The 12,549-nt window shown below is 32.3% G+C and overlaps 1 protein-coding gene across 1 annotated transcript in view; it reads right to left on the bottom strand.

The window, feature by feature from the left end:
• The window catches only part of LOC140439997 (probable cytochrome P450 305a1), a 52,636-nt gene extending 40,445 nt beyond the window's left edge, over window positions 1-12,191 (bottom strand). Inside the window, exon 1 of the mRNA XM_072530225.1 lies at window positions 12,051-12,191. Coding sequence (XP_072386326.1) covers window positions 12,051-12,135 — 85 coding nt within the window. The 5' untranslated portion in view covers window positions 12,136-12,191. The remainder of the gene's footprint in view (window positions 1-12,050) is intronic.
• Window positions 12,192-12,549: the final 358 nt, after the last annotated feature.

Genomic DNA, 12,549 nt, shown 5'->3' with positions numbered 1-12,549 from the left:
CCCTGAGTCAGATATAGAATTTGATTTTGTTCCATAATATTATTATTTAATAATTACCAGCTTTTGTAGTTACTATACTTTCGAAATAAAAATGTAAATGGTTGTATTTCTGTTTTTTTTTTCGTTTCATGCAAAAACAGCATTAGTCCAATATTTCAAAAGTGCTTTTTCAAAAGACCTTTATTTTTTTCGAGACGATTTATAGATCATTATGATAAGAAACACAATTACAATATAACTTTGGATTTTGAGGTCATCCATTTCATCCATCTTTCAACTATTTAGTATTTTTGCTCTCCTGTACAATTAGGAATATGTGACTCGTGTTGTTTTTGAAATGACCGATTCAATTATAAAGATCTTTTTAAATTATTGTGGGAAATTATTGTCTGTAACAATTAGTCTAATGTTTGTATTTTGAGAACGATTTCCGAAGTGGAAATTGAAACGTCAATAAACGTACTTTAAGCTTTAATTGTGGCTTATTCCCATTTAAATAGTAATTATCATACAGAGTTATAGTGTTAGTTCATTGTGAATTGAAGAAATAAGATCTGTGATCTTAGAACCTGGTTTATGACACTCTAAAAGACCCCGTAGTTCGTCAAAACGTGAGAGATACAATGAGACAAAAACTAGAAACGGCTCAACAACAAGAACAGAGTGTAGAACAAAAATGGAGTTATATCAAAGACGTCATGCTGAATGCGGGAAAAGAACATCTGGGAAAGAAAAAAAGATTAAAAAATAAAGAATGGATGACTGATGACATTCTACAGATGATGGAACAAAGAAGATTAATGAAAAACAGGGACGCGAAGAAATACCAAGAAACCAACCAGACAATTAAAAAAGAAATACGAAGAGCCAAGGAGACATGGATGCAAGAAAAATGTAAAATAATCGAGGAGCTCCAAGAGAAACACGATCATATAAATATCCACCGAAGGATTCGTGAAGCCACTGGTCAATACAAGAGGAAAAACACACACCTCCTCATAAATAAAGACGGTAATCTGGCGACGACAGTGAATGAGAAGTTGGTTACCTGGAAAATATATATCGAAGAACTTTTCTGGGACGACCGCGGCAACCTTCCGGAAATAAATTGCATGACAGGGCCGTCAATTCTAGAAAGCGAGGTAAAGGCTGCTTTACAACAGTCTAAGAATGGTAAGGCTATAGGTCCGGACGAAATACCCGTTGAACTTATTAAGGTGATGAGTGAAGTGAGCACGAAGGAGTTAACTGAACTGTTCAACGTCATATACGATTCAGGTAATATCCCAGAGGAATGGCTATTGTCAACATTTGTAACGCTACCAAAAAAACGATCTGCGAAAACGTGCGAAGATTTCCGAACTATCAGTCTTATGAGTCATGCACTTAAAATTTTTCTTAAAATCATACATGCCAGAATTTACAAGAAATGCGAAGAAAATGTCGGTGAAATGCAATTCGGATTCCGCAATTCTATGGGTACACGTGAAGCACTTTTCACCTTACAAGTCCTACTTCAGAGATGCCGCGATGTCAGTTGTGATGTCTATATTTGTTTTATTGACTACGCCAAGGCATTTGACCGTTGTCAGCACCAGAAGATGGTCACCGCACTACAAAGAGTTGGATTGGATGAGAAGGACATTCGGATCATCATGAATTTATACTGGAACCAGCGTGCTCAAGTCAAGGTCGAAGACCAGCTGACCGACCAAGTGAAGATCATGCGAGGAGTAAGACAAGGATGTGTGCTATCGCCGACTCTTTTCAATATATACTCTGAGGAGATTTTTAATGAAGCCCTCACAAACCTAGACATGGGAATCCGAGTGAACGGTGAATACATCAATAATATCCGCTACGCCGATGACACTGTGTTACTAGCAACCAGCCTAAACGATTTGCAGGCCTTACTAGACCGAGTGCGAACTGTGAGCGTAACATACGGACTGAACCTTAATATTAAGAAAACTAAATTCATGGTTGTCAGCCGTACAAATTTAGATCCCGGGGCACTAATGGCGGGTAGCGAAGAGATCCAGAGAGTCGACAGATTCACTTACCTCGGAACTACCCTCAACGTACAATGGGACTACGCTCAAGAGATTAGATCCAGAATTGAAATGGCACGGTCTACATTTATTAAGTTGAGATCCTTGCTGTGCTGCAGTGATCTTAGTTTGGGAACCAAGATGCGAATAGTGAGGTGCTACGTTCTTCCAGTGTTACTGTATGGAGTTGAAGCCTGGACACTGACGCAAGCCACTGAAAAACGAATCGAAGCCTTCGAGATGTGGATATTTCTGAAGGATACTAAAAATATCTTATGTGGACCATGTCACCAACGTTGAGGTCCTACAGCGCATAACAAAAGAAAAAGAAGTGCTTAATTTAATTAAACAACGCAAGCTTGAGTACCTCGGCCACGTGATGCGGAACGAAGAAAAATATCGAATTCTTCAACTTGTTATGCAGGGTAAAGTATTTGGCAGAAGAGGACCGGGACGCCGTCGTATCTCGTGGTTGAAAAATCTCCGACAATGGTTTGGGATGACCTCAGCGGAGCTGTTTCGCAGAGCAGTCAACAAAACCATGATAGCCTTGATGATCGCCAACATCCGGACCGGATAAGGCACTGAAGAAGAAGAAGAAGATCTTAGAACACAGTACATAAATTATACTAGCCATTTATCGACACCAATTTTTGATCATCAAAGGTAATTACCAAAACCTGAAGCGGAACAGGTCCGTATTTAGAATAATCAAATGGCAATTAAAAATGGAATTTGATGTTACTGAGAATAACAATGAATTATCTCAATCTGCTTCATAACCACCTTTATCTTACTCAGCTGCAGCCAGTACACAATGAGAACCAATCTATTCATTCAAACTACAATCAATAGTTTTTAATTTTCTCAATATTGTCAAATTAGAAGAATACTTGTTAGCGATAGGCACTTTAGTTAGTCCAAAACATATTATTTTTTCACCAAAAATCACCAACAATCGTATCTGTAATTACTTCTCAAGCAAACAAATCGTAGATGAATTTTCTTTAAACAATGGAGGTTTCATCACTGTAAACAATATACAAATTCAAGTCCGTAGACTAATTACTCCAAGTGAAAGACTCTTAATATTCAATGTATCTTCCACTATCCCGCATAAGATAATAGAGAAAGAACTTTTATCTTTAGGGCTAAATAACTTCATCAATGTCATTTTTGCTAATAGGAACCACCAATCCGGAATACAAACATGTACTTAGTTTCCGTCGACATATATACATATCCCCACCCACAATCCTGATTCCCGATTCCATTATTATAACGTATGATGACATTAACAATCGAATTTTTTTAACTCTAGACAATGTATGTTTCCATTGTAAACAACATGGCCACATTTCCAGTAGTTGCTCAGTAACTGTAAATAACTCTCAGAAACAGCAGTCATAACAACTACATTATTTTCAAACAGAAATGAATCTACTACAGTATCTTTAGCAGCAACGACTGCTTTGACACCTTCAACAACGAGTACCTCTACAAATATATCATATGAAATACCTTAACGTCATCTTTAAAAACATCATCTACAACCCACTTAATAACGCACGATACATAGACCACAGTTAATAAAATATCGGTACTATCTAAAACAAATATATCCACTTCACCAACCATATCATCCCACATAAGCATTACTAAACAGTCTTCATCTTCCAGTCTACACAATAATTCTAGCTCTCTTAATCAAAATAAAGACTGTCCGGCACCACAAGAATTTAGCATATCCAACGAGAAAAATACATCAAAATCATCCTTAAAGCGAACTATATCTGAAGCAATTATATCCCCCATTGAGATATCAGCTAGTGACAATGTATTTTCAAAGCCAACCCAGAAATAAAAAAGAATAAAAACAAAAAGATCAACAGTGTCTTTAGAAACCCTAACGCAACCAATTAATTATTCATTTCCGAACAAATATTAACCTCAAAGGTCAAAAAGTTGATTTATTTGAAAACATTCAAGGAGCTAAAGACTTTATCAGTGTTATAAATAAATATACCTCAGACACTTCAGCATTTATACAACTCTTATCCAAAACTCAATCCAAAGTGATGTCAATCCGAAAAAACCAAAACGTACCTCAACCTTGCACAATAAATGGGCACATTTTAGAACAGGTCAATAGATTTAAGTACCTGGGATGTTGGATCGATAGCAGCCTAAATCCTGATCTAGAAATAAAATCGAGAATAGAACAGGCCAGAAAATCTTTCGACAAAATAAAAAAACTGCTTTGTGATTCTCGAATAAAACTCGAAATTCGACTACGTTTATCAAAATGCTACGTCTGGTCGACTCTTCTATATGCAGTTGAAACGTGGACCCTTAAAACATCAACCGTAAATAAATTGGAGGCTTTTTATATGTGGATCTACCGGAGAATACTCAAAATTTCATGGACATCGCATACCTCAAACGAAGAAGTGCTGCATAGAATAGGCAAGGAAAGAGAACTTTTTAACACAGTAAAAGTTAGAAAAACATCATACCTAGGCCACATACTGAGAAATAATAAGTGATATAATAATAACTTATAGTGAAAGGAAAAATCGATGGAAATAGAGGCCTAGGAAGGAAAAGACTATCGTGGCTCAGAAACATCCGACAATGTACAGGGCTAAATTTTGAACAGCTAATAAGAACAGCTCAAGATAGAGAAGAGTTTAAAATTGTAGTAGTCAACCTCCATTGAGGAGAGGGCACTTTAAGAAGAAGATCCAAAATCCATTCATGTACATGCGAGCGTCCACTAAAATTGAAATGTACAAAGTTAAAAAAGAAACTGACGAAACAACTCAGAAAACTCTAATACGAGGATGAAGAACTCTACACGGTTACGTCGAGTGAGCTATCCCAGGAGCTTAACATTTATTTAAAAACAAAATAAACATTCAATTTTGTACAATACAGCATATTCCCTGATCGTTTTAAAAACTTATATACTGAAAATAGGAATATGAAACCACCATTCTGCGAGAGAATTAGGAAAACTCTCATGGCTTTGCAAATTCCGATACCAAATACCTATTCCAACTTTATAAGAATTCCTCCTCCTTGGACAATAACTATTCCTCTATCCGACATATCCTTAAATTTCTTTAGAAAAAGTCGATATTCCCTACTCCTTAATAAAAAATACCTTCATTAAAAAACTTATAACATTTTCTAACTTCTATCACGTATACACAGAAGCCTTTTAAACATCTACTGGAGTTGGGGCAGCTGTCGTTACTTTAAATATTACACTTGAGTATAAATTACCATCCTTAAGCTGCATACATACAGGCGAGCTATATGCCATCTACCAAGCTCTGACTCATATTAACTCCGGTAACATATCCAAAGATCTTATAATTACCGATATCCTCAGTTCCATCAATACCATTAACCAGCTTTATACAACACATCCAATTGCTCTCCTAATTAAAAAAGAACTAAAGAACTAGCTACCATACAAAACAGGAACCATACTGTACAATTTTTTATGGGTTCCTTCACACATTGAACTTCAAGGAAACGAAGAAGCGGACCGCATTGCCCAACAAGCAAGAAACAGTGAAGTGCGAAATGTAGTGCTAAATGTCTTAAAATCATTTGTTAATGTGAAGGTTGAAAATTTGTGGCAAAACCAGTGGGACTGTTCAACTTCAAAACTGCGCAAAGTGAAAACATATGTAAAACCGTGGAAAGATCAAATTTCCAACAGAGCTCATCAAGTTGGTATTAGTCAATTTCGTCTAGGACATACCCGACTTATACATGGGTATATAATGGGCCACACTAATCCTATTTTATGTGACAATTGTAATGCTTCACTCAGTGTTAAGCATGTCCTTGTAGAGTGTCCAAGATACCAGTTGCAGAGACAGACCAACCACATTATCGGATCAACAAGTGAAATCTTAGGAGAAAGTGTAAAATTTAACAATTGGTAAAATTCCTTAAAAACATTAATATATTTAACAAAATTTAATATTTATAAGTAAATTATCTTATGTATACATATGTATATATGTCGCTAATAACCTCAGAGTTTGATGTGACAATATTTGTAAATAAAAAAGAAATCTTTTCATTTCATACTTTTTCGTCCCATACCGTCCCATACAGGATTAAATCTGCCAACGGTGCAATCGTGCCCACAGCACGAGAAACGAGAAACAGGAACCTTTATCGAGACCGAATTATATCAGCCACCATCGGCGCAATCGTCCCCTGTACATTCAAAGTCAAATGCATTTATAATACCTATTCTTATCTGATTAATTTTAATTATTTTTTAAAAAACTGGCCATTATATAAACTTTATTGTATATATTAAACAGTACTAAAGTTAATGTAAAAAATATAATCAACATTGTTTTGAAGCTATTTTTTGTGGCATTTTAAAGTAATTACTATTTTAATGGGAATAAGCCATAATTAAAGGTTAAAATAAGTTTATTGACGTTTCAATCTCCACTTCGAAAATTGGTCTCAAAATAAAAACATTAATAAATTAAACAAATTTTGTTTTAGGTTACTTGGTGAAAAATTCTTCTAATAATTTAATTTTATTTGATTCATTTATATTGACAATTCAGACATATATTATGCATTTTAAAGTAGACGACTTTAACATGATATTGCCAATATTGCTGAGTTGCGTTCCTGGGACGACTTAATTGTAAGATAGTTCATTCGATTACATGAAATCAAATTTAACTTGAGAATATCCGTCAGAAAAATCATGGCATGTAAGAAAAAACCTCATAATACTATCCCTACATGGTAAGTATTTGGTCGTGCATTTAGTTTACCTTCAATAAACACCAAATTTTGATTTTATTTGTTTGTTATTTAAAAAACATAAATGAGGTATCTTCGATATGTTACTGACTTACTAATAGTGGTATTTTCCTTTTATTAACTCCCTCTTTTAATATGAGTAACCAGATCTTACTGCATTTTGCCGAGGAATTTGCGACACAATTGGTCTCATTTAGCATAATTAGAGCCGCTTCTTTGATTTTTCTCTTTTTACTATCTTTTCTTTTAGGCCTAGACTTGAATTATTCCATTGAACCCTATGTTCATTTTCCCATGCGTGTTTACATATTTGAGATCTATCAAATTCTCTATCTTCAATATAAGATTGATGTTCCTTTATTCTAGCATTTAATGTCCTTGATGTTTCACCTAAATAAAACTGATCGCATTCACAAGGTATTTTATAAATTCAACTCTTTATTCTTTCTTATTCATTGTTAGGTTTAGATAAAATAGATCTTATTGTGTTTGTTGTTTTGAATGTTGTTGAAATTACCGTAATTATGACTTGAAATCAGATTATTTGGGCATGTTCAGGAATACGTTAAAATTATAAACAATGTTTTGGCTTATAAACAAATAAGTACAATATCTCAATAATTTTACGTTTAAATTAAATTTAAAAAACGGCGGTAGAAAAGACTCGGCAAGACGCTTCTTTTAAAACAAAAAAAAGGTGAATTATGAGCAGTGGTTCCTGAGATACAATTGGTCAAAGTTGATTGACATTTGCGACAGGTATAAACAGTTATAAACAATAGGATGGTATTCTTTAAATTATTACCGTTTACTTTCAGAACTCTTTCTTGATAAAATTGTCCTAGCTTCATTATTATTTATAACATATATTATAATAATAAAAACGGTCGATATTGCGCCTGAAAATTACCAAAAAACTAGGTTGAAGAAAATTTAATTTCAAAGTTCAAAATCGGTATACGTCAAAAAATGTATTTTCTCGACTTCTAATTTTACTTTTCTCTTATTATTACTGGTAGAAAAGTTAAAAAAAAAATAACTTAAATATTGATGTATTATGGTTATTAAAAATATCTTAAAAATAAATTTTACAAAAAAATCATTTTATTGGAAAATTAAATCTATACGTGTTAATTTTTCTTGAATTATGCTTATTATTTTACAATTACTTTTCTTGACTGAAAAACATTACAAGTATATTTAAATAAATTAATTGTTATAAAATTTGTATAATTATAAATAAAAATAGCAAAATTAAATATGGAAATTATATATACAGATATATACAGATTAATTCCATAATTTTTATTTATAATTTACAAAGTTTATAAAAATTAGTTTGTGTAAAACATATTTGTAATGTTTTTGAGAAAAAGTAATTGTAAAAATAATAAGCATAATTCAAGAAAAAATAACAAGTATCGATTTGATTTTCAAATAAAAAATTAATTTTTGTAAAATGTATTGTTAAAAGGTATTTCATAACCTTTTCTTCTACTAATAATAAGAAAAAAGTAAAATTTTTCAAAATAAATATTTATTTTAAAAATTACTAGGTTAAATAAACAATTCACAATTATATATGTCACGACGTACCCCGATAATATATATATATATATATATATATATATATATATATATATATATATATATATATAAATATATATATAATATATATATATATATATATATATATATATATATATATATATATATATATATATATAGATATATTATATACAGTAAAACCTCTGTTAACCGAAATAATTGGGGGAAAGGCCGTTTCGGATAACAAGAATTTCGGTTAAAAATAACATTGTGTTTTACAGTATTCTTGGTCAAAGTATTGGTATTAAAAAATACTATAATGTCTCTTGAATGTCTTTATTACTCCCTGGTCTAACGGCTGAATTAAGCTCGTGACATTCGGTGGCAAAAATCTGACAACTGTCACTATTTTGTATATTTTGGGGGTGAGTTGGCGCATTGTCAACAAGCAACAATTCGTTGACGGGAAGGTTTTTTGATTTAAAAAAGGATTTTACACTTGGGACGAATTCATTTTCGAACCATTCTGAAAATAAAGTGGTCGACATCCATGAGCTTTTTTGGCTTCTATAAAAAACTGGAAATGCTTTTTCGGAAATATCTTTCAGAGCTCTTGGTTTTTTTGATTTCCGAACACACATAGGCAGCAATCGGTGAGGGAAATTAATGGAATTGTTACGTTTTGCGATAAAAATTTACTTATTACGAAATTATTGAAAATGTCAGCCGTTTCGGTTAAACGATGTTTCGGTTAAAAAGGTTTCGGTTAAGGGAGGTTTTACTGTATATATATATATATATATATATATATAATATATATATATATATATATATATATATATATATATATATATATATATGTTGTGGTATTCAAAATTGAAGAGTAAAAATATTAAATGTACGATGAAATCAACATTTCAGAGATTATAGAAAGTAAAAATACTCCGAACTGCCTGGAATTAACCAAAGGTAATCTTAGTCATAAATAATCTTTTGTATAAATATAACAAGTGGATAGTGCGGGTACAATGAATAGGTTAACGATGGTCTTTTCCCATAAGCCATAAAGTGTTCCGTAATCCGGGTTTGCGCCATAAACAGGACAATAAAAATAGTTAATAAGTAAATGGTTTTTCGGAATCTGTAAATACCCAGTAGAAATTAAGTGTCCTTGTAGAAATAATATGAATTAGGAAAGTTTGTAGGTATTTCTGATTTTATGTGGGGAGTGGCATGCAAATTTCTGATTGGCCGAGAATTTGGAAAGTGGTGAGATGGGTGTGTATAATGAGAGGTTGGATGGATGGATAGATGAGATGAGAAAGGTGGTTAGTTCCAGTTTCTTAAAGTGAATGGTTGGTTTTCGAGGTGGTCTCCAGGGGTAGTAAGTAATAAAGAATAAGTTGTGAGTTGGTGAAGTAAGTGTGTCCGACGGTAGTTGATCTGGTACAAATTTGTAAGTAAACTTTTTCTACTTGTATTCTACATATCGCTGTTTATTTCGAAACGAGAGATTAAGTTTGGCGAGAGGAAAAGAGGCTGGCATCATTGAAAAGGTACGTGCATTCGAAGAAGAGCATTGAAGACACTAAATTGCAATATCTTGTTTAATATTGCCAATTACATAGGAAGCTGCTGAGAACTGAGAGTTAATTTTGCATAGAACGAGGAATTGGACAACTCAAGGCAGAGGAAGCGTTTCAACGAGAGAAACATTCATAATATATTCAATTTGAGAATTTTGGATCAAATAATATTATATCATATAGTAACATGTGAATAAGTTGTCGATAGTCGAAGGAGATCAAATTTGTTCTGAGAGGGGACACGGAGCTGTGGAGAGAATTGGATAATTCATACAAATTTTTCTTGGTACAATCGATATACCAAAATTGCATTAGGAAGGACACTGAATATTACTTGATTTGTTTATGTAGAATAATAAGCTGGATTTTAGATTGTAATTGTATTATATTATCCATGCATTATTGAAGGTTCACGTACGTAGAACGAATTTTGTTTGATAAACATTGTATGCTAATAATTTTTGGAAGTATTTTAATCAGTTTATTTTATTACATTATTTTCATATCATATTATGTTGTTTTATTCCGTTATTCTTTGGACCTAACCCATCAGCTGTAAAGTATAGATATTGAAGCACGAGTAAAACCTGAGATAACAAAATTGAAAGGTGTGATATAAATCATAAATCAACAATTTAAATAATGTTATATATATATATATATATATATATATATATATATATATATATATATATATATATTGTGTAAAGTTTTAAAATTAAAATTCTTAAACTTAAAATATATATAGTGAAGTCATATTCCAAGAAGCTAAATTTGAGTGAACAGAGGGCATCTTTATAAGTGGAGAATTGATCAATAATTTGGGCTACGCCGATGATGAAGTTATAATTGCAGATAATTTGAAAGATTTACAGAATATAATAGAACTTCTAAATGATATATGTGGAATAAAAATGAATTTAAAGAAAACAAAATTTATGAAAATCACTAAAAACCTACAAAGAAAAATGAGAAAGTCTTAAGTATATCTAACACATTAATAAAACAACAAAGTAGCACACTGGCGCATGGTGACGCAAAGACGTAGAACAAGCAAAAGAGATAAGATATATATATATATATATATATATATATATATATATATACCCGGTATTTAGGCGGCACACGCCCTTCCGGTAGGGATCTATGGAGGAGTATCACCAAGCCGCAAGCCCTTATCTCTTGCCGTACTGCTCCACCATAGGCCGATCAGATACCAGCATATTCTAGACTAAGCCGCAGATTCATTTAGAATTTTAAACTGCTGCGTTAGCCTTTTTGTTTTCTGTACACCGAGCTGGGGTTTGAACTGACATCTCTCGCAGTGAAGCGAAGGAGAAGCCAGCCGCCCAGCCCGCTTGGCTATCCGATCGACAAAAGAGATAAGATGCCGTATAGAAATAGCAAGAGCCACCACCTATTTGAAAATAAAAAAGCTACTAACTAATAGAGCCATAATATTACAATTAAGCACGCGGTTATTACGATGCTATGTATTCTCTACATTTTTATATGGCGTTGAAGCATGGACGCTGGGAAAAGCAGACCTACATAAATTAGAAGTATTCGTATATTCTGCATATACCGTGGATAGACCCTATTACAAATGAGGAAGCTTTTAGAAGAATGAACAAAAACAGGAAATAATACAAACAATGAAAAAGAGAAAATTGGAGAATTTTGGCCATATAATAAGGAGAACCAAATATGAGATGCTACATCTAATATTGAAAGGAAAGATAAATTGCCAGTGCAGCATTGGAAGACATTGGAAGAAGTTTAATATGAGTTTATTTTCATTATTTAGGACAGCTGTGAATAAAGTTAGAATCGTCATAATAATTTCCAACCTCCAAAAAGAGAAAGAACTTCAAGAAGAAGAATAGATTCTAAAACACGGTCATATATAGCCGATAATAAAACAAATTATTGTTTTATAAGTAAAAAGGATAAAATTAAAAAATTTATTAGTAAACCAAAGGGAATAACCGATAAAATCAATACCGGAACATATCTATTTTATTCATTATGAGCTTTTAAATTTTCTTACCTGGCGGAAAATTTTTAGGTTTTTTAAAAAGAAATGTTACAATCACAAAAATTGCTAATCCCACAAGTACCAATAAAGCAAACATGTTATTCAGAGCCTCGATTAACAGGAACTAACACCTCAAAAATAAGGCAGTTAATTTATACCTGATAATACGTTTAGAAGCATATTATACATATTTATTTTTTATTTCGTTTTGTTTACACTGCTTAGCATTGTATAAACTTAATAATCTGATGCTTTCATCTACATTAAAATAAAAATATACGATTTAAATATTTGTTTGCGAATAATTTGCAGTTTTTTTAAATTTAACGTCACTTTATTTCAGCAATAATTAAATTTTTTGATACACTGACGATAAATGTTATATGCATATTTATTGGTTCACTAAACTTCACTTGGGAAAAACCAAGTCGTTCCGTACAGCAGTGTTTCAGGTTTTTTCAAGAGATTTCTTTACGGTCAATGATAAGATGTTTTGATGGAATTATAGTTT

Source organism: Diabrotica undecimpunctata, chromosome 4, assembly GCF_040954645.1.
Source record: "Diabrotica undecimpunctata isolate CICGRU chromosome 4, icDiaUnde3, whole genome shotgun sequence".
In the NCBI taxonomy this organism is placed as follows: Eukaryota; Metazoa; Arthropoda; class Insecta; order Coleoptera; family Chrysomelidae; genus Diabrotica; species Diabrotica undecimpunctata.
Note: the sequence above shows the minus strand (reverse complement) of the source record. Positions and strands in the feature narration are given on the sequence as shown.